Below are 22282 nucleotides of genomic sequence, written 5' to 3'. Positions count from 1 at the left end.
AGTCTGGAAGTAAAAGTCCATTATTTGTTCTTTTTAAAGATATTTTTCACTATTTAGGGACTCTTATCCTTCCAGATAAATTTAATAATTGACTTTTTCAATTCACCAAGAAGTATATTGGAATTCTTATTAGAATGATGGTAAATCTACAGATTAGTTTGGGTAGAATTGCCATTGTAATGTTATTTAGTCTTCAAACCCATGAACATTGAATATCCTTCCATTTTTTTAGTCATCTTTAGTATCTTTTAGCAATGTTTTATAGTTTTCTGAATTCAGGTCCTTTATGTCCTTGGTTAAATTTATTCCTAAATATTTGTTTCTTTTAGTTATTATTGTTAATGGAAATGTTTCTTTCTTCTCAGATTGATCATTAATAGTATATAGAAATGCTAGTCATTATTATGCATTAATTTTTTTGTCCCACAACTTTGCTGTAATGGTCTATAAGTTCTAATAGTTTGTTGTGGATTTTTTAGGACTTTCTAAGTATAGGATCATATCATCAGTGAGTAGTGTAAGTTTTACTTCTTCCTTTTCTATTTGGGTGCCTTTTATTTATTTATCAAATCTAACTGCTCTAGCTAGAACTTCTAGTACTGAATTGAATAACAGTGAAGACAGTGGGCATCTGTGTCTTATTTCCAATCTCAGTGGGAAAGTTGTCAGAGTTTTCCATTGAGTACAATGTTAGCTGTGGGTTTTTCATATATGCACTTTATTATACTGAGAAAGCTTCCTTCTATTCCTATCATCTGGAGTGTTTTTAATAAGAACGGTTTTTTATTTTCTCAAATGCACATTCTACATCTGTTGAATGATCATGTGATCTTTCTTCTTCAATTTATTAATGTGTATTACACTGATTTTCTTCTGTTGAACTCCCCTTGTATACCTCATATAAAGCACACGTGATTGTGGTGTATTTTTTAAATGTGTTTTGGGATTTGGTTATCAAGTCTTTTTTGAAGATTTTTTCATCTATATTCATTAAAGAAACTGCCTGTAATTTTCTTTTTACATTTTATCTTTATTTTGCTTTGGTATTAGTGTGATGTTAGCATCTTAGAATGAGTTTGGTAGCATTTCCTCTGGTTAACTTCTTAAAGAGTTTGAGCAAGATTGGTATATGTTCTTTAAAAGATTGGGAGAATTAATCTGTGAAGCCATATGGTTCTGGACTTTTCATTTTGTGGAGGTTTTTGATGACTATTTGAATATCTTGTAATTGGTTTGTTGAGTGTTGGTGGGATTTGTTCTTGTTTCCAGAAATTTATCCATTCCATCAATGTTGTCTAGTTTGTTGGCACATATTTGTTCATAGTATCCACTTAAGAACTCTTTTATTTCTGTGTGATCTGTGGTAATGTCACCCTATTCACTTCTAATTTCATTTATTTGAATATGCTCTTTTTTCTAATTATCCATTATTGGTCTTCTCAAAGAACCAAATTTTAGTTCTGTTTAGTTTCTCTATTATTTTATTTACTCACCACTTCATTTGTTTCTACTATAATTGTATTTCTTTCTTTCTGCTTACTTTTTGATTAGTTTGCTGTTCTTTTTCTTTTTCCTCCATATGTGCAGCTAGGTCTTTGATTTTAGTTCTTTCTTTTATTTTAATATAAGCATTGAGTGCTATAAATTTGTCTAATAGCACTGCCTTTGCTATATTTCATAAGTTTTGTTACATTGTGTTCTCATTTTCATTTGTTTTGAGGTATTGTCTCTTGCGATTTTTTCTTTGAGCCACTGATTAATAAGAATGTTTTGTTTAATCTGCATATATTTGTGAAAATTCCCTGTTCTCACCAATTATTAAATCCCAAGTTTATTCCATTGTGGTCAGAGAAAGTGTTTAGTACAATTTCAATGTTTTTAAATTTATTGAGATCTGCCCTATCCCCATCTCCCAGCATATGGTCTATCCTGGAGAAAGATCCACGAGCACTTGGGAAGAATATATATCCTGCTCTTAGGGGGAGTGTAATGCTCTATAAATATCTACTATATCTAGATCATTTCTCATATCATTCAAGCTGTTTTCTTACTTATGCTCTCTACAGATGTTCTATGCCGAGAGTTGACTGTTGAAGTCTCCAGCTATTATTGTAGAGTCATCAATTCATTCCTTCAGTTTTGCCAGTGTGTACCTCATGTATTTTGGGGCAACTATCTATGTACATATATATTTATTATTGTTATTTCCTCTTGGTGAATGTTCCCTTTTATTAATATATAGTAACCTTCTTAATTTATTATAGGAGATTTGCATTTAAAATATATTTTATCCAATACTAGTATCACTACACTCTCTTTTGTAAATTGCTATTTGTGTGGAATATCTTTTTCCAATCTTTCATGTTCAGCCTGAATGTGTCTTTGTATCTAAAGTGTAGCTCTTAGAGACAACAAACAGACGGCTTTTTAAAAAAATCCATTCTATCAGTCCATGTTTTTAATTGGAGAGTTCAATCCATTAACATTCATTGTTACTATGGTAAATGTATTATTTACTTCACCCATTTAATCCCTTGGTTTTTTTTTACTACTCTTTGTATTTTTAATTCTTTCAGTTTCTCTTACTTAAGTCTTCATTTCTACACACTTCTTCAGGGCTCTTGCCCTTGTCTTTTCTTTTCAGGCTATAAGACACCCTTTAAAATCTCCTGAAGATCTCATCTCTTGGTAATACACTCCCCATTTTTGTCTGTCTATAAAGACTTTAAAATTTTCTTCATTTCTGAAGGGTAGTTTTGGCAGATAAAGATTTCTTGTCTAGCAGTTTCTCTCTTTCAGTACGTTAATATATCATACCACTGCCTTCTTGCCTCCATGGTTTCTGATGAGAGACCATAACTTAACCTTATTGTGGCTCCATTGTAAGTAAACTGTTTTGTTTTCTTATGCTCTCAAAATCCTACATCTTTGGTCTTTGACTCTCTGAAAAGTAGATATCTCATAGAAGGTCTACTTGATTTGTTCTGTTTGCGGTACACTGTCCTTCTTGAACATTTATATTCATGTCTCCCACAAGGGTTAGATAATTTTCAGGTGGTATTTCCTCAAATATTCTTTCTATCCCCTTTCCTTTGTCTTCTAGATCTGGGAAACTTAAAACCATACATTTCTGCAATTTTATGTTGTTATTGAACCCTAAAACTATGTTCGACTTTTTTTATTCTTTTCTGTCTTTTCTCCTACCTTTTCAAGTTGAAATGCTCTGTCTTCAAATTCACTTACTCATTTTCTAACATATCAAATCTGCCATTATATGCTGCTAATATATTTTTACTCTCCTCCACTGTTTCTTTCATTCCCACAGGCTGTTACTTTTTTTTTTTTTTTTTTTGGCTGTTACTTTTTTGCAGGATTTCAGGTTGTTCTTCATGCTCTCACAGGGTCATTTTAATATCCTTTATCTCTTTAGTCATATTTCCCTTCATCTACTTAAATTAAGGTGATTTATGTGGATATCATTTATTAGTTGTCTTAAATCCTGGGTCTCATCTGGATTCTTGGTTTGTTCCTTTAGCTGGGTCATATCTTCCTATTTCTTAATATGGATAATCTTTTGTTAATATCTTGGCATCTGATTATGTTATTGATTTGGCTATGTTAATCAATTTCTCTCTATTGCTAGTGGTTATATTTCACAGCTCTTCTTTGATTTTTAGTTCATTTTTCTCTAAGACTTTAATACTGCCCTGTTCGAGTAATCAAAACAGGGGCAGAGAGCCACAAGCTGGGCCCGACCATGTCTATCAAGCCTGTCTTCTTCACAGCAGAAAGTGTTCATAGACAAATCCTTCCATGGAGATGAATCCTTTAATTTCTACTAGCTCTTCTGAACCAACAAGTTATGGCAGCTACAGTCACTGAGGAGACACCACAGTCAGACTTCTGCCATACCCTCCCTCATCCCAGGGAAGAACCTGTTCTTTCCCCTCTGTGTTGGCCACTCAGCCTCAGATTTTAACAAGGCTGTTTGCCTTGGGGTAGGGGGGGATGGATAAATGGAATTTCCAGCCATGGGGATACCAACTCATGGTTTTGCCTTTGGACACTCCCTCTCTTTGTCCTCAGTCCCTCCCAAATGATACATGCAGCACTCTCCTTGTCTGCAGGTCTCCAAATGGCTCTCAGAATACTTTTATGCCTCCTCCCCTATTTTGCAAAGGAGCCATGCCCTACCTACTCTGATATCATCTTGGATCACATCATCAGCAATAAAATTTGTTTAATTAAGGCATTATATCTTTGACTTTTAAGATATAATGCTATGATGCACTTAGTGCAGAATATAAACATAACTTGTATATGTCTAGGAAACAAAAAAAAATCATGTAATTCAATTTATTGTGAGATTCACTGTAAGTGTGGCCTGGATATGAGTCTGTACTCTCAGAAATATATCTGTACACAGCAAGTTTATTCTCTAATTTTGCTTACTGCACTACGTTTTTCCTTTTACATTTAATGTGTATTTGTGTTGCTGTCTTTACTTATGCAAATACTCATGTTTTTTTTTTTCATATTTGGGAAGGCTTATTTCTTCTAATATTCTTTTCGTGTCTTGCTCTCTCTTCTGCTGGGACTCGATTAGTGCATGTTTTCATACAATTGGTCTTCCACATGTCCCTTACACTGTTTACCTTTTCTTTATTTTTTTCTTCCTGTCTTTCAGACTAGATCATTTCAATTATCCTATCTTCAAGTTTATTCTTCTTTATTCTGGCTGACAACATTCTTTTGAGCCAGGTTCTACTAGAATTTACCCCATGATTCAGCTAAGGTTCAAATCTACCAATGTCTAATGTTCACATGGGGCTAATGGATGTCTTGGGAAATAGTCTTCAAAAGTCTACACTCAGATGCTCAAGAGAAAAGCAGAACTCTATAAGCATGTTTGCATAATAGTTACTAACATACCACTGCAAGAGCCAAGGTAAACTGAACTCCACAAATACAGAAGTGATAAATAAATATTCATTACTATGCATGAGAATTTTTTACAGTTATGCAGAAGAAGCTGACTGAAAAAGAGACAATATTTCAGTCATAATGTTACTCAGTCTACTTGTCTGAAGAAAATATAAGGGTTTTTTTCCAGTAGCTATGTGTGTTTATTTTAACTATCCAGTACATAATTGAAAAAAAATTTATATAAGGTTGGCTGGTGGGAGACTTCAAGTCTCTTTTAAAAATATTCCATATAAAACTCCATTCACAAATACATGACAAGATTAAACAAACAACAACAAAATAAAACCACTGTTTAACAAACATTTAACAAAATAAGGATCCATAAAGAAGATGAAGATGAAGGAAAATAAAAACAAAAGGGATGAAGGGAAACAAATAAAAGATATGAAAACAAATGGGATGAAGCAAAATAAGTGCTCAGAGATTAATTTCAAATAAATATCCAAACTTCACATTCTTTACAACTGGGAAAAGGAGAGAAAACTAATCCCAAACTATCAGAAGAAAGGAAATAATAAAAATTGGATTGGATATGATCAAAAGAGAGATCAGAAAAACAATAGAATCAACAAATTCAAACACTCATTCTTTGGAAATATAAAAAATACTGATGCTTTTTTAGTGAGAATGACCATGAAAATAAGGTAGGAGACTCTAATTCCTAAAGCCAGAAATGAATGGGAGATTAATGACCTTACAAAAATAAGGAGGATTATAAGAAAAGACAATAAATCATGGTACACCAACAAAATAGAAAAGCTATATGAAGTAAACAAATTCCTAGTAACACACAAGCTTACAAAACTGACTCAAAAAGAAATAGAAAAGATTCAACTATAGTGCATGGTTAGCAGCAATGCTTCAATATATGTATATCCATTGTAACAAATGTACCACAATAATGAAAGATCTTATTGTTGGAAACTGGGATGAGGAGGGGATGGGGTATTGGGGAATCCCCCTATATTTCTGATGCAATATTTATGTAATCTAAAGTATCTTTAAATATGAAAAATAAAATAAAAAACAAAAAAATAAATATAAAATATGAGTAGAATTATACCAAGACAGGTGAGTGAATCATAAGTCAAACCTAATTAAAGAATAAGTTAGGGAGACATCAATTTAAAAAGGCAGATTAGAGTCTCCAAAAGCCTGTTCCTCCTCAGAAACACTGAAAGTATGAGCAAAATCTGTCAGAATCAACTTAAATAGAAATCAAAATAGTCAAAGATTTAAATCAACCAAGTAAATATTCAAACAAAAAAGTCACTTATAGTTTTCCAAAGAGGTTGAGGGTGCACTATTTCTCCTCCTGCCTTGACAGAGTGGGGACAGAATCAGATATCCATCCAACAGTCTAGTCCAAACAGGATGAAAGTTGATAGAGCTGCCTTCGAGGTGCAAAAATTTTTAAGCTTGAAGAAGTCCCATTTACCTTTTTTAAATTTTTTAAAATAAAAAATAATAATAAAGCTTGTGTTTTGAATATAGAGTTGTATAAACTATTGCCTAACACAAGGTCCTGAAGTTGCTTCCTTGTGTTTTCTTCTAAAGCTATATAGTTCTGGTTCTTATATTTAGGTCTTTGTTCCATTTTTATTTGTTTGCTCTACATGGTGAGAACTAGGGACCCACCTCCATTCCTTTGTACATGGATATCAAATTTTCCCAAGATCATTTTTGGCGAAACTATTATATCCCCACTGAGTGGACCATCAGTTGGCTGTAAATATGAGGGTTGACATCTGAACTCTCAATTCAATTTCAATCATTAGTATGTCTCTCCTTATGCCAGTACTATGCTGTTTTGATTACTATGGCTGTGTAATAATTTTTAAGATTGGGAAGTGAAAGTCAACCAACTTCATTTTTCTTTTTTAAGATGATTTTTTCTATTGAAGAACCTTACCCTTCCATACAAATTTGATGACTGGCTTTTCCATTTCAGCAAAGAAAGTTGCTGGAATTTTTATTGGGATTGCACTGAATCTATAAATCACTTTAGGTGAAGTCTTTAAAAATGTCCAGGGTTGAATATGATGTCCCATCAAGAGCTAGTTACTTTTCTTTAATGTAGTAATTATTAAGTGGAATTTTATTTCTATTAGCAAAGCCTATATCTGTATCATAACACAAAAGGACAAGTATTAAAACAATATTGGTTATTTCTCAAATTAATCTGTTTTAAACATGTGAAAATTTTCCGGATAAATAAATTCACTTGCTAAGAAAATCTGAAGAGATAAAAATGAAAACAATACATTGCCATGCTTAAACTATAAGGGCAATGAATATAAATCAACTCAAAATTTCTTTAGATTTTATTCCAGTGCAAACAAAACTCATTATTAAAGGACCAAATATTATAATAAGGACACAATGGATATAAAACAGTATATGTCAAGTAATGCATTTTTATTTACATTGTATATGCAAAAAAATCTGGATTCAGTATTTGTCACTGATGTGGTACAGGTTTTTGTGTCAGTTAATTAAAGAACAGGATTCAAAGAAATCTTTCTAGCTAAGGACTTTGCATTTATTTCTGCCTTACAAAGCTGAAAAAAGTACTCAAGTTCTGAAATCTTATTTAATGAGCCTAAAAACCTCTAAGTGATAAAAATAAATAATGAATAAAATGACATTATTATTAGGCTTTGCTAAGGAAACCCCACATTAGCAAATTCTCATCAAATTAATCCAATCAGCAATATTTGTTTTTAGGCATATCATTGGTGCTTTCCAGCACTTTACAGAAAATAAAATGGAAGCTGGGAGCACTTACATTCTTTCACAAAGGCTTTCAGAAACAACATTTACCATTTGACCCAGCAAACCCACTTCTAGGCATTAACAAAAAAGTTTTGAAAGCAAGGACTTGAAGAGATATTTGCACACTGATGTTCATAGCAGCATTATTCACAAATCCCAAAAGCAGTGCAAGTGTCCAACAATATGTATAAATGGGTAAATAACATAGTAAATTTCTTCTTCACATGGGAAATCAGAAAATAATTAGAAATAATAAAACCAAGACACAACATACCATAACTTACAGGATGCAATGAAGGTGATACTCAGATGAAAATTTATAGCTGTGAATGCCTATAGTAAAAAAGAAGAAAAATGAAAAAATTAAGTACATTGCTGGACATCTTGAACTAGAAAAAGAGCAAAGTATACCCAAAGTTATCAGAAGGAAGGAAGATTAGAGAAGAGATAAATGAAATAGGGTAGTGTTGTGGAAGCAGAGAGATTTAATAATTGCATATGGAAGGCCAGGACTCAGTAATAATTTCGGGAAGAAAAAATTTATTTATGACCAGCTGGACTCAGAAACTCTTCTGTTCAAAAACCCTAGCCTGGAATAAGATTTTTGAGTTTATTTTATACAGAGGATATATGAGTCAGGAGCTAAATGGTGGTGTTTATATGCAAAAGAACCTTTTGTTAGTTTCTTAGAGTTTCAAGTGTTTTATCTGAGTATCAGATTAGTTTTCAATTATCACACTTTCTAGGTAAGTATCAGATAGGTCTTCAATTAACATATACTCTCTAGGTAAGTCTCAATTAACATATACATCCCCCCATGCATATTTTCCACATTCCAGGTAAACTTGAATTAACATATTTAGCTTACACATACAGCCCAGGTTATTTATGAAGAAACATACAGCCCCCCACACACAGCCCATATCAGTAGAAAAATAATTGAAAATAAACAATACAAAAGTTGGTTCATTCAAAAACAATTAATAAAAGTAACATGACTAGACTTACAAAGGAAAATGAAAAGACACAACTAAAATCAGAACTGTAAATGGTGATGCTGATATAGGCTATGGGTGGGGGCTGTTCATCTCTTCGTAAATAACTGAAGCTGTGTGTGTCAGACAGTGAAAGCTGCAGCCCTGCCCTTGGTAGCCATGGCAACAACTCCAGTACCGGAAAAACAATTAAGCAATGTAAATAAACTTTAAATATTCAGGAAGGATGCAAACCAAATGTGTTAAAAGCTTACATGGAATGTGTGAAGTTCATGCTAAAAGCTTACCTAGAATGTACAGGATTCATGCTAAAAGCTTACCTAAAATGTGGAAGATATGTGTTAATTCAAACTTGTTGAGCACTGAAAGAAAGGACCATTTAACTCTTCCTCTGCATAAAAAGAACTCAAAAATCTTATTCGGAGCTCGGGTTTTGGATGAGTCACTCCCGAGCCTGGCTGGTCATAAATAAATTCTTTATTCCTTCCCAAAATTATTACTGAGTCCTGGCCTTCCCATATGCAATAATTGAACCTCTCTCAATGTCTACAACATTTGGGGGCTCATCCAGGATTTGCAAATGAAGGTCAGAGAAGGCAGCATTTCGCTATTCCTTCTAGATCCCTGGGGAACCAGGAAGACTTAGGTGAACCCCAAATCTGGGTGCCCCTCGACTACGTTTAGTCAAGAAAAAGATGTGGGTTCTGCTGGAATCCTCCTGATGAAAATCAGGGATAACAGAAGTTCTGGAAAAATTCTTGGAATGAAAAAACTCCAAACATGGAAAAAAGGTAAGACTCCCCTGGGGGAGCAGTGTCAGGAAAACCCTAGCTTTAATTGTTAGGAAGGGGAGCCCAATCACCTCCCAAGGAGACCCCATTACCTCCAGAAATTGGGGTGAAGCTGTCTCCTCCAGGTCTGAAAGGAAAGAAAAAAAAGGGGGAAAAATCTGGTGTTTAGGTTTGGCTAATGATGATTAGCATCTGGTTTTAATCTTGCCTAAAATGAGGTAGTGAAGGCCTGATTATAATAGGAAAGGATGTTGATAGGCTTAATTTAACATCCTAAAAATTGGTCTCATCTAGAAAATCTTTGTTACAGAAAAATGAATCAGCTTTGCAGTGAGACTTGATCTGAATGTAAAGTTAAATAATGAAAAAGGTTTAGCCAGAGCCTTTTGTTTTTGTGCTGGATTGCAGATGAATTCACTTTGTAGACAGCAAGATTAAGCAGGAAATCTTGTTCAGATTTAAATGTTAAGTGTTCTCTCTTTCTAAAGTTTGTAATGATTGCAGGAGTAGCCATGCCAGAAAAAAATAGAAATTGTAAGTCAGATTAATTAATAGGTTTTGTGCTTCTGTCTGTGTCTGTCCAGTGCTAGTGTTAAATTGTGTAATTATGTAAAGTGCTAAACTTTGGTTAAGCTGGAGCCCTCCCTTGCCATTAGCAAAGGAGTGAAATGATTGTAGTTTATAAAGCAAAACCCCAGAGTCTGGATGTGTGCACATGCTCTGCTGTCTCACCTCTCTGGGTCCGCCCATTTGCTGGGGCTTGAGGGTCATCCATGTCTGTGCCGCACACCCAAGTTTATTAAAATTGGCCCCAGTCAGGATGGCTGATGAAACCAGTAACTTAAATCATAGCCCTGACAGTACAGGGGTCCCCTGGGAAATTGCCAAGCTTAGAAAGTTCTTTTCAAGCCATTTTAGCAGCCTGGAACTTGCCACCAACACGTTTCACCCTCCTACCTTTAAGAGGATGTGCAGCAAAAGCAGAGACCCAGGAAAGGAGGGAGCAGCTTGCCCCTTTCCAGTGAGTCCATGCCTTCTATTCATAAGCCACATTCCTATCTAATCACACCTGGCTGCATGGAAGGGGGGAGGTGAAGGACGGTGCCGAGCAGGACCAGGATAAATGCAATAAAAATTCCCTCCCTACGGCATCAAGGGCCAAAATAAATTTGTATAATTAACTTCTCCCCAGGTTCTGCTTTTCTGAATTTCTCTCTTTGCAAGTCTGCATAAGAATGCTTTGAAATGTTTTAAAGCTGTAAAACAGGTAAAGTACCTTTACCAAAAGGAAGGAGGCTATTGCTTGAAACAATAAACCTCTAATTACTTGATAGCCCTTTTAATGGTTTGGCTGAGAACTATCAGCTGTAAAGGTCATAAAACTACAAAAAAATTAAAAAAAACCCACAAAAAAACCAATTCGGCTTACCAACATCATGCTAAATTTAATTAGCCTATCTCCCAATACCCTGGAGATGCTTAAGATATGGAATTCTTCTGTTTTGATCTGTGCTTAACCTTGTGTTCAACTTTAAAATCTGTGTTTAACTTTTGTTAGTTTGCTTGTGCCTAAGAAATCATGGTAAAAGGTAACAAAATGAATATTTGAATGTTAATGCTGTCTTGCAGGTAAATTAATTGCATAGCTCGCAGATGAAATTTGTTCAGTTACTAGAAAAAAACAAGGAAGTTTCTCAGGGTTGTTACTAATAAGGTTCTTGTAACTTAATAAATAAAAGTATCTGATTCATCTTAAGGTAAAAACATACTAAAAACTGTAACTAAGAATTAAGATCATTGTATAAGTACCTTTATATACATGCATAAATTTATAACTAAAGCTATTACAATGGAGTAAATGTGGCCTGGATTTCGGTTATTGTAATAGTGATATTGAATTAATTTGCCTCTATTTATGGCTACTTCGGGTTTATCTAGTGCTTACTGTGATGGTGGTAGTTATTATTTAAACTTATCCTATAATTATTTTATAACTAATTTCACCCCTGGTCTTCAACTATTGTGATAGTAATTATAAACTGCATTTGCATTTGCCTTAGCTTACAGTTCCACCCCTTAACAATTCAATCCAGTAATTAAACATTAAAAACTTATAGTTAAATTAAAAAGAAAGGGGCTTATGCATATCACTTTTGTGCTATTCTGAATATTTTTAGTCTTCTCATTTCCTCTTTACCCTTTTAAAGGAAAAGTTGTCTTTTTCCTTGACCTTTAAAATAATATAAATTAATCTAATTGGTCATTTCCACCAGGAATCAGAAATAACTGTTGCCAGGTTTTCCAAGAGTAGGCAATACTCTTCTGAGTGTACCAAGCCTTACTAAGCAACCCTCCCCCTCCCCCCCTCATTGTTCAGGCTTTCTCAAAAAGAAAAAAAAATGAGTAAAAGCTACCTGGTTTCTTTGCATTCTAAACAAAAGCCCAAATGCTTGCCAGGTTCCCTCCAAACAGCAATATAACTAGGAAAGCCAGTAAGGGAGCTATACTTTAAATGAACCAGGAAAAAAAAAAGGTTTTAAATAACTAAATGGTGTTTCTGTATCAAACTATTCATGTCTGCCTATTATATGCAGTTATGTAAGTAATATATATTCCTAAAACCCAAATTAAACTAAACATTATGAAAGGTCATGTAAAAATCTAAATATAGAAACTGTTTAAAAAGCTATAAAATCCTTATTAAATTATAATTAAAACAGGTTAAATAATTGCTTTATATTCCAGAGCCTAAAATATTAGTATGCTTTTAAAATTATTCATAGTTTTAAAATTATCAAAAACAAAGGTTTTAAGCCCCTGTAAAAAAGAAAACAACATTCTTTGTTTAATCAAAAACAAGTTCAACTTATTTAACTTATTATCTCTCTAGCTTATAAAATATCAGGTTAACAAGTTAACATTATATATGTTAAATCTTTAAAATAATAAAAACTGTAAGCTCATGTTTAATGAAATAAAGTTAAATGTAGAGTTGCTCTCTCTTAAATGCATAAGGTAAATTCCATTGGCTCCTAATTGTAATCTAAAGTAAATTTGCTAGTCTGTAATTGTAGCTAATTGTAAAAAGTTTGTAAAAGCATCTCCCAAACTGAAGCATTTAAATGGTTCTAGTTCTAAAAAGTCATTATTAACTAAAACCCTGAATTAATATTAATAGCAAAAAATAACTTCATAGCAATGAAACCTGCCTAAAGGTCACTACAAGTTGCATATTTAAGTAACGGTAATAAAAGGTTACCTTGATTCCATTGGGAATCTTCCATTTTCATTTTAACAATGAAAAATAATTTTTCCTCTACTACTAAAGTAAAATCATAGTAAAAAAATGTAAAAATAAACAAAGTCATTTGATATGTAACATATTACATTGAAAATGTTTAAAGATATATGAAAATCAAGGGATAAACTTCAACATTGTCAAATTCTCTTGTACATTCAAACCAGGCCTTGAATACATTGCAGGTTGCCTCTCCATATGAGTTACTGGCTAATTTGGTCACTAACCTTTAAAACAAAATATCTACTACCTTTCTGGTCATGCTCCTGAAGTGGATGGAAACTACTTTGCTGTTTCAAGCTCCTGCAGTAGCCAATTGTGGCTAAGGACAGCCAAATGTACAATGAATATCATCTCCAAACTGGCACTATAGTGCCAGAGACCACTATGCACCAGGCTGGTAAAATCTACTCCCTAGTTTCTCTCTAAGACCAATGGTACTGCAGTTCCTGTGAAAAACATACAAAGTGGAGCAATAAATACCAGAATACTGTGAGTAGAACTTAAACACAATTGGCATTATGGCCTGCTCCCACGGAGAGATAGCATGTAAAGTATTATAAACCTGAAACTTAAAACTATTAATTGCAACTCAGAATCCTTATGCATTAAGTAATACATTAATATTAAGTGCTGTACCTTTATCCTGTTCTAAATATATGCCTAATAATTATAATGTTATCTTTTCTATTCTAAATCATGTACAAAAGTACATTAGACATTTTAAATTCCTGGTAAACCATTTTCTAAATAGTTAATAAAAATAAACATGTCTATAAAATAAAATAGCCCTCTTCACTAAAAACAATGGGGCCACCAGTGACTTACAGGTAACTGGTTAATTAATACCAGGCTCAGCCACCCTACTACTCTATTGTACTCTAATGTGTAGCAAAACGAGGCTGGCTTACTAGCAGTGGGTCACCTATTAAACAGTCAAAATTACCAGAAATTATTCAATTAAAAGCAAAATGGAAAAAACTTTATTCTGTAGTTCTAATCACTCTCACAGCTTAAAGGGGTGGGGCAAGATGGCATCTGAGTAAGTACACCATTGTCATCTCTCCTGCAAAGGACCAGCTGGTTGGTGATGGAATTCTGCTGGAGCAGGCTGTTTCAGGAACCTACAGGGCAGGAGGTACCTGGATGTTGATCTGGAGAGACTGCAGCAGAATTGGTGCTTGCTCAAGGTAGAACTGTGGGTTTCTAACCCTGAACTCAGAAGCCATGGGAAGGTAAATCCCTTCCCCCTAGGGCTGAGGGTGCATCACTCTCAGACAGCTGCCAGTCGTGCAGCAGCATTCCCAAGCCCTGTGTTCCCCAAATGCATGAACCCCAAGCCCGTGTTCCCTGCACCCCTGCAACCCACATTTTGCAGATCTACATACCCCGAGTCCACATTCTCCCAGGGCTCTGTTTCACAAGCCCAGCAGTCCTGGAAATCTGGCATTGCCCTACTCCTCTGGTCGTGGACTACCTGTGAGTGGGAGGACTTACTGGGAGGTGCAGAGGGGCCCAAGGAGTTCAGGCTCAATTTTCTGGTTCCCCACTTTTATTGAGTTTGGAGGAGCATATCAGCTAACTTGGGGAGAGCCTAGGAAGAGAGGAGAGGTGAATCTGGTGAGAGAGCCCAATTTACCTAAATGCCCTGGGATAGGAAACTTGGTCTGGGAGAAGGTGGAGTCAGAAAATTAACTAGCCCCCCTGTAGCACACCTAAGGGAGAGGGACAGTAGGATGTGCTTTGCAGGCTTCCGATAGCATATTTAGGGTTCCTGGCAAGGGGTGGGTGTTCTCTCTCAAGAAATTAAGAGACATTATTTTCTGAGGGGAGTTGGTTCACCAGGGATGCATATGAATTTCCTACAAGAGCCGTAAAAGTATTTCCAATTTGGTGCACTAATACTGAATGAAACCCACTGCCCAAGAAGGTGCCAGTTCACCAGGAATACAAGATGGAGCACATGAGTGCCAATCATTAAACAGCCTGAAATGCGTCTTCAAAACAAAGCTAAGCACCTAATACTGTTATCTATTACAATATCTCTCTGAACATAAAATAACTTTAAAAAGTATATATACATATATATTTACTGTTCCCCACCAACTTTTGAAAGAAGTGCCATCTTTGCAGGCATCTATCTTTGTAATCCAGTGTCATCTTTTAACAAACAAGTATTCCAAAATTCTAATTAAATTTGTTTCTTTCAGAATGGACATCTTATTAGCCATATGAAAACTTCACCCAACTTCATGTTAGGTAAGGACTACACCGTATGGCCAGCAGGAAGTAGTTACAGAAAAGAGATCATCTCCCTTCAGCACCTCTTTAAGATTAAAGGTGTAAACTCTCTAAGAGTAAAATAAAATTAATAGATGGATCTGGAGCCTGGCAAAAAATCCACATAAGCACCAGTAACCTCCAGGATGGCTGCTGGGGGGCCCCACCCCCAGGATTCTGCTGTCCAGGATGAGAACTTCTCGAAACAGGATAAGCCTCAGATGTTACCCAGGAACTTTGTCTTTAGGCCCTCACTGGGAAATTGATAAGTGGGATAATCAATCAAAACAACAAACAGCCACCCACCTCATAACGCCAGCGATAATTATGCCAAAGCTTAGCAAGTTAAGCTAGGATAAAGGAGGAATGATATATGCTATGGTTGGGGGTTGTCTGTCTCTTTGTAAATAACCTGAGTTGTGTGTGTCTGATGGTGAGAGCTACAGCCCTGCCCTTGGTAACCATGGTAACAACTCCTGTCCTGGAAAAACAATTAGGCAATGTAAATACACTTTAAATATTCAGGAAGGATGCAAACCAAATGTGATAAAAGCTTACATGGAATGTATGAAGTTTATGCTAAAAGCTTACCTAGAATGTGGGGGATATGTGTTATTTCAAACTTATTGAGCACTGAAACAAAGGACCATTTAACTCTTCCTCTGTATAAAAAGAGCTCAAAAATCTTATTCGGGACTTGGCTTTGAATGAGAAGCTCCCAAGTCCAGCTGGTCATAAATAAATTCCTTTTCCTTCCCAAAATTATTACTGAGTCCTGGCCTTTCCATACACAATAATTGAACCTCTCTCGACATCTACAACAATGCGACTACTGACCTTACAGAAATAAAAAAGGTTATAAGTAATACTATAAACAACTGTACACAACAAATTAGATTATCCAAATGAAATGGAAAATTTTCTAGAAATACACAAATTACCTAAATTGACTCAAGGAGAAAGAGAAAACCACAGCAACCTTATGACAAGTACAGAGATGGAATCAATAGCCAAAAACCTCCCACCCAAGAAAGCCTAGGACCATATGCCTTCACTGTTAATTCTACCAAACATTTAAAGTAGAATTAACACCAACCTTTCTCAAACTCTTGCAAAGAAAGTATTCTAGAGGAGGGGCGCCCTCTAACTCATTCTCTGTGGCCAGCTTAACTGACTGTCCAGGCCCCTATACACCCAGAAGGGCCCTGGCTGTGTGGCCTCCTCTTCTGCCCCAGGCCTCCTGGTCTCAGGGTCCAGAGACCAAGCTGTCCTGAGAGCAAAAGGCCCGTGGGGAGCCCACGAGGCTGGTCACTCACAGCAGCCAAGGGGCCGCCAGGGAGAAGCTGCAGCGCTCTCTGTGACACACCGCCCGCTTGGCTCCACGAGAGGCAGGGGTCTGCGTGGAGACCCCCGCAATGTCCCTGCAGGAGGGTTTTCTTGGCTGAGGTTCAGACCGGACCCCTATGGCCCTACCGCGCGCAGGCCTCCGTGGCACAGCTCCCAGGTTGGTTTCTGGTTGATTTTAGGGAAGGGGAAGGGGTGGCTGCTGACCCCAGTGTTGACCTTGGTTCTCCAGGAACTCAGCAGGACCCCAGGGTCTAAAGGGACCCCTACTTCCCCCGCCCCCAGCACACACAGGAGCCTGGTCTCAGTGGTCGTGTCTAGTCCCCCGGGGGGGTCGTCCTTTAGAGGTCGCCCTTCTGAGTCAGGCCTCACCAGCGTCCGCCCCGACCCCCACCCACCCCCTGGGACACCCCCCCAGCACCTCCTGCTCCACGGCTGCAAGACCGAGCCGCAGGTCGCTTGGCCCCGGGCCAAGGACGGCCGCTTGCTGGTCAAGACCCCGCGGGGACGGCGGCAGCAGGAAACCGGGCCAGGGCGCTCCAGGGCTCCCCAAGGTCAAGGGAGGCGCGCGGGAGCACGAGCTCCCCCTGCCGGGGGGCGGCGAGCGGGGCGGTGCAGGTCGGCCTCGGCAGCTGATTCTCGCGAGAGCCCTGAGGGCGCCAGCGCCGGAGCGAGCCTTGGGCTTCCACTCGGACCCTTCTAGCGTCGCCCACCACGCATTGGAGCTGCTCTGGCTCCCCTGTCCCGCCGCCCCGCCTTCTAGAAACTACCGGAGCGCACTTACTGTGACCACAAGCCGCACGGCTACCGCCCGGAAAACCTGCGAGAGGCTCCCGGAGACGAGCTGGACCGCGCGTGTGTCCCACACTCGCACCTGGGCTGGGAACGCATGGGAGCGCCAGCACACCTGGGCGCCTCGCCAGACTGCCCAAGGACTACGCACCGCACCCCCCCCCCCCCCCCAAACACACACACACCCCGGCCTGGGAGTTGCTCCCTTCGCGCAAGGCCCGGAGGTGGAGGCGCAGCTGTCCTGGGGCCCTTGACCCTACCCTCCTCCACGCTCCGGCGCTGTACAGACCTTTTTTGACAAATACGCTCTTGTAAACTTTTTTCAAATGTAAAAGCACAGTTCCATAAAGTCTGGGGTGAAACTTTTCCACACGCGCAGCTTGTGGCATCAGGGAATTTAATATACAGCTTTTCTAGAGGTGATCTCTTGTTTTCTGAGCCTGTGAAGTGTTTATTGGCGGGGAGGAGGGAGGGGGAATCAAGTTTTCATATTGTTTTCCCAAAAGTGATATGTATTTTAATAGATTTGTATTTTTTAAAAATCTGTGCTCTTTAGATGTTTTAAAGAAAAAGAAAAAATTACAAAAAAAATAGCATGTTATATATACATACGATGAAATATTTTCAGATGTAAAAAGAAGTGAAATTCTGATGCATGCCATAACTGGATGAATCTTAAAGACATCACATTGAGTGAAATAAACCGGATGCACAAGGACATATATAACCTCATTTTTATTAAATAATTAGAATAAGTAAACTCACAGTCAGAATCTAAGATTTTGGTCATTAGGGGATGGGATAAGCATACGGAATGAGGAGTTAATGCTTAAATTGTATAGCATTTCTAATTGGTTTGATGATAAATTTTGGTAATGGATGGTGATGGTGATGATGGTAGTACAATATGAACACAATTAACACTTAAGTGTATACGTCAATATGGTTAAAAAGGGGAAAGTTTGACTCATGTGGAGTTGGCCCATGCGCAGTACTGATGCACGCAAGGAGTGCCGTGCCACAAAGGGGTGTCCCCATGCGCAAGGAGTACGCCCTGTAAGGAGAGCCACCCAGCACCAAAGAAAGTGCAGCCTGCCCAGGAATAGCGCTGCACACAGGGAGAGCTGACACAGCAAGATAATGCAACAAAAAGAAACACAGATACAACAAAAAGAAGCACTGCTGCTGATAAGGATAGAGAGAGTCACAGAAGAACACACAGCAAATGGACACAGAGAGCAGACAACTGGGGGGAGAGAAATAAATAAAAAATAAATCTTAAAAAAAACCAAAAATCAAAAACATGCAAGCATAGGACAGCATCATGCAAATACTGAACTCTTCTGTAGTCAATGAGTTTTCATGAAGTGTAAAAAACATACTAAATTAATGCAAGGTGTTAATAATAGGGTGGTGTATGATACCTCTGTATTTTATTCATGACTTTTCTCTAAACCTACAACTTAGCTAATTAAAAAGCAAAATAAAGGAAGGATAAACAAACAACAAAAAACAGTGAATATTTAGATTATCCTTCCACACAAAGAACCATATCCAACTAAGGTGTATTTGGAGAGTAAAGGGAATTTGGAATGAGCATGAAAAAAAGATTCTTAAATGCCAATATGGCCTTTGGTCTGGCTGCAGAAATAATGCATGTATCATTATGAGTATTTCTTTCTTATTTTGTCATAAATAAATTTGCATGTATATACATGTGGTTGCACTTGTCTGTTTGGTGGCATTTCTAACTATTTTTGAAAAAAACTGTATTTGTTGTCATGTGCTGTCTCTGAGGTTCCTGTTTCCTTATCTCAGCAGTCAGCAAGTGACCTGACATATTTCCTTCAATGCCAGGAATTGAAAAAAATACTTAAAAACCTCTTCCATTCTTTGCAGACTGGCTGTGAGCTGCAGCACTCCTTCCTATAAAGCCTGGCTGCCCCCTACTTTGGCTTGACCTTCACCTCTTTCTTGTGGAGATCCTAAAGATCAGCCAGAAGTATAATCTTAGGGTCATGTTTCCTACGCTGCACATGCACGAAATCCCTGGGTACCCCAGGGTTCCTGTTAGCTCCACAAGGCCCTTAATCCATTAGAATCTTACTCCTCAGCCTTGTTCTGTCCAGGCTTCTAGGTCTCCCTGCTGCTTGACCATTATGTGTTGCTTACTGCAGGTAGAGTTTATCTTCAAATGCTTTTATCAAATATCACCTATAAAATTGTTCTATCTTGAGATGGGTGAAATGAATGCCAGTCTTTATCTCAGTCCTGCAAGGTAACCCCAGAATAGACAAAATTCACAATCATGTTTATTTTTTATTTTAGTAAAGGTCCATATTTCTTCCAGTGTACTCTACGTGTAAAATATGTTACAGTTAATGGATTTGCAAGAGTGCAGCAGGAGAGAAGATTGTGTCATAGGAACAGACAACCCATTTGTGAAGTTTTCTAGAAATTAGTGAAGATTAATATAGAAGTATGTGGAGAAATATTATGCTTCATTTTTTAGATATATATAGGCTAGTGAGAATGATGAAGTAATATTTATGGCCCATAGATGAGTTAGAATAAATGAAGGGGCAAAGTCTTTGAGTTTATGATCCTGGGAATAGATTGATTTTATATAGAAACAAAGGAAGTTCACTTTTTAACAAGATATTAGTAGGGAAGACAGACTTTGTATATTTGATAGTGTGAAACTATTAACCTTGGCTTATGTGCGCTCTTTTAAATTAAAATAGAATTAGTAATTATAAACCAAGTGCAATGAAAGGGCTGCTGGAGTTTGAGAGCTAAAGGAAATAAGTATAATAGATCAAAGGATATTATCGATGACTCACATGCATTCTTAGATCATAAATTTAAGTTAAACCAGACAGCAAGATCATGCCTTATTCTGAAACCATGCTCAGCAGGGAGAGTGGGTCAAAAATAGGCAGAGCTTTGGGTTTTGCCTTGTAAGTAAAGCAGACAGAAAGAGAAAGTGTAGTGAATGCAGTGTGGAATGGATTGATTATATTGAACAATGATGAGATGAATATATAAGAGAAATACTTTAATCTGCCAATGGTCATGAAATAATTGTAAGATAAAACCATGAACACATTAAAGGAGTGTAAGACAATTGAGATTGAAAATCGATGATGAAGAAAATACAGGCAAGGTCATTGGAGTCAGATTTAAGAAGAAATAAAGACTATTGAAATCATGTTTATACACCTTATTCACCTTAAGAGTTTGATAGCTGAAAGGACCAACAGGATTCAAGCAGTTTAAAGTTAGGGAAGAACTTTACAATTGGTAAAAGAGACAAGAAAGGAATAATGGGAGAACAATATTCATTACAAGTTTCCTACAACATCAGGCATGGACATTTTTGTCCTTCCACTCTACATTACAAAGGACACAGGCTCACTCCAGGCCTCAAGCTACCAGCAACATATACAGATGGGGAGGTACCAATAAACCCAAAATCTGCTGGGATGCTGGCAACTCAGAGTGAACTGGTCATGTAGGCACATTCAATCTTTGTGGCCAGGCTGCACCATCAAATCCCTCTCTCCAATCCAGGCTCTACCAAACCAGGCACAAATCAGAAGCCCTATTGTAACTACAAAACTAAGCAGATAGGATTAAACATCTGAAACAACTTTGGATCTGTGGTGACTGATAATTTATGTTTAGTTAATAGATTCCACAGCTTTGGCCAAAACTCAGTAGATCTGCAGAAAAGCTGTTGGTCAACCCAGACTTGCTATGCAGGTAATAAGAGAGAAATTAATAGTACTGGGAGACAGACAATGGTATCCATTGGGAAAAAAATTTTTTGAGAAGAGAGCAGAACCAATAGAAAAAATAAAACAAATTCATAGCAATAGTGGAAAAACACTTCTCTTAATACCAAAACTTGAATCTGTAGGTGTAAAATGAACACTACGTTCCTGTAAACATGTGAAAAAGATTCTTGAAATGAGAGAAATTTTGATGAATGAAATAATATTTATAAAATGAAGAAATAATTCTAAGGACACAAAAGCAGAACAAAAGTCCTGGAAAGTTGGTAAATTACCTACAGCAGCACTCAATTTTAAAAAACACTGGGGTAAATAAGAAGTGTCTGTTATTTTTCAAATACCTCAAATATTTAAGAGAACATATTGAATATTGTAACCAATACTAGAATAATTACAGGGAAAGTAATATGGATTTAGAAATAACTAAGTCAGGAACACTTATGATAAAGGGAGATGAATGGGTGTTCAGATGTGCTAGTATTTTCAGTTTTTATAATGACTGGTTACTATTCATTAACAATTATTAATCAAGAACAAAAGGCTTATATAAACAAAGTTAAATTTTCTCTAACAGGTAAATTTAAATCTGAGAAAAATTATTCTAAACTATTTATGATTAATAATATATTGTTGCAATATATTTACCTTTAATCAAAATGTGCATATGGTAAAAGGGAAATGAATCATATTTCCAATAAAAAGTGATATGAAAAGAGTATAGTTGTTATTCAGTTTTATTGTTCATAAAATTAGTAAAATAGAAATATGAAATAAATATGTTTGAAATTTGAAAGGAGGGAGCAATATTCTTTTTTTTACATGATAATTATTGCATACCTTGAAAGCTGAAAGTAATCTATCAAAATAGCAATATACTTCAATAGTTGATTCTTAATAAAAATGCACAAATAAAGCAATTGTCATTGATATATAATTAGGCCACTACTATCTAAGTACAATGGAAGAATGCATCCAATCTAGACCAAGTGAATAGTTAAATCCTTTTGAAAATTACCCAAGAAAAATTGTACAGTACTGCTATGGAAAAATATGTTCCTGAATGATTTTTAGACAAAACCTGTGTGTTTGACAGAATTAGAAAGTTATAGCTTGGTTTTAGTTAGCATGACCCAAAAATGTAGTAAAGAAAAACAAACCTTTCCAAGCAAGACTACAAAGCCAGAGCCATAAATCAAAGGGATATTACATTTGATTAGTTTCAAT

General features: G+C 36.7%; 1 protein-coding gene and 1 pseudogene across 5 annotated transcripts in view; one reads left to right on the top strand and one right to left on the bottom strand.

Moving 5' to 3' along the window:
• LOC101442903 (desmin-like) overlaps positions 1-14295 on the bottom strand; it is a 33805-nt pseudogene extending 19510 nt beyond the window's left edge.
• The window catches only part of LOC131274947 (ral guanine nucleotide dissociation stimulator-like), a 225986-nt gene that overhangs the window by 135990 nt on the left and 67714 nt on the right, over positions 1-22282 (top strand). For 2 of the 5 annotated variants that reach the window (XR_011646733.1, XM_071210270.1), the window contains exons 3-4: positions 13920-14035; positions 15056-15104. The exons of 2 other annotated variants lie outside the window; for them this stretch is intronic. Coding sequence is in view for 1 of the 3 variants with exons in the window: in XM_071210270.1 (XP_071066371.1) it covers positions 15077-15104 (28 nt within the window). In the remaining 2 variants the exon portion in view is untranslated. Of the gene's footprint in view, positions 1-13919; positions 14036-15055; positions 15105-22282 lie in introns of those variants that run through there. One more of the 5 variants, XR_011646732.1, reaches the window with a different exon arrangement.

This window comes from Dasypus novemcinctus, chromosome 21, assembly GCF_030445035.2.
Source record: "Dasypus novemcinctus isolate mDasNov1 chromosome 21, mDasNov1.1.hap2, whole genome shotgun sequence".
Taxonomy (NCBI): Eukaryota; Metazoa; Chordata; class Mammalia; order Cingulata; family Dasypodidae; genus Dasypus; species Dasypus novemcinctus.
Note: the sequence above shows the minus strand (reverse complement) of the source record. Positions and strands in the feature narration are given on the sequence as shown.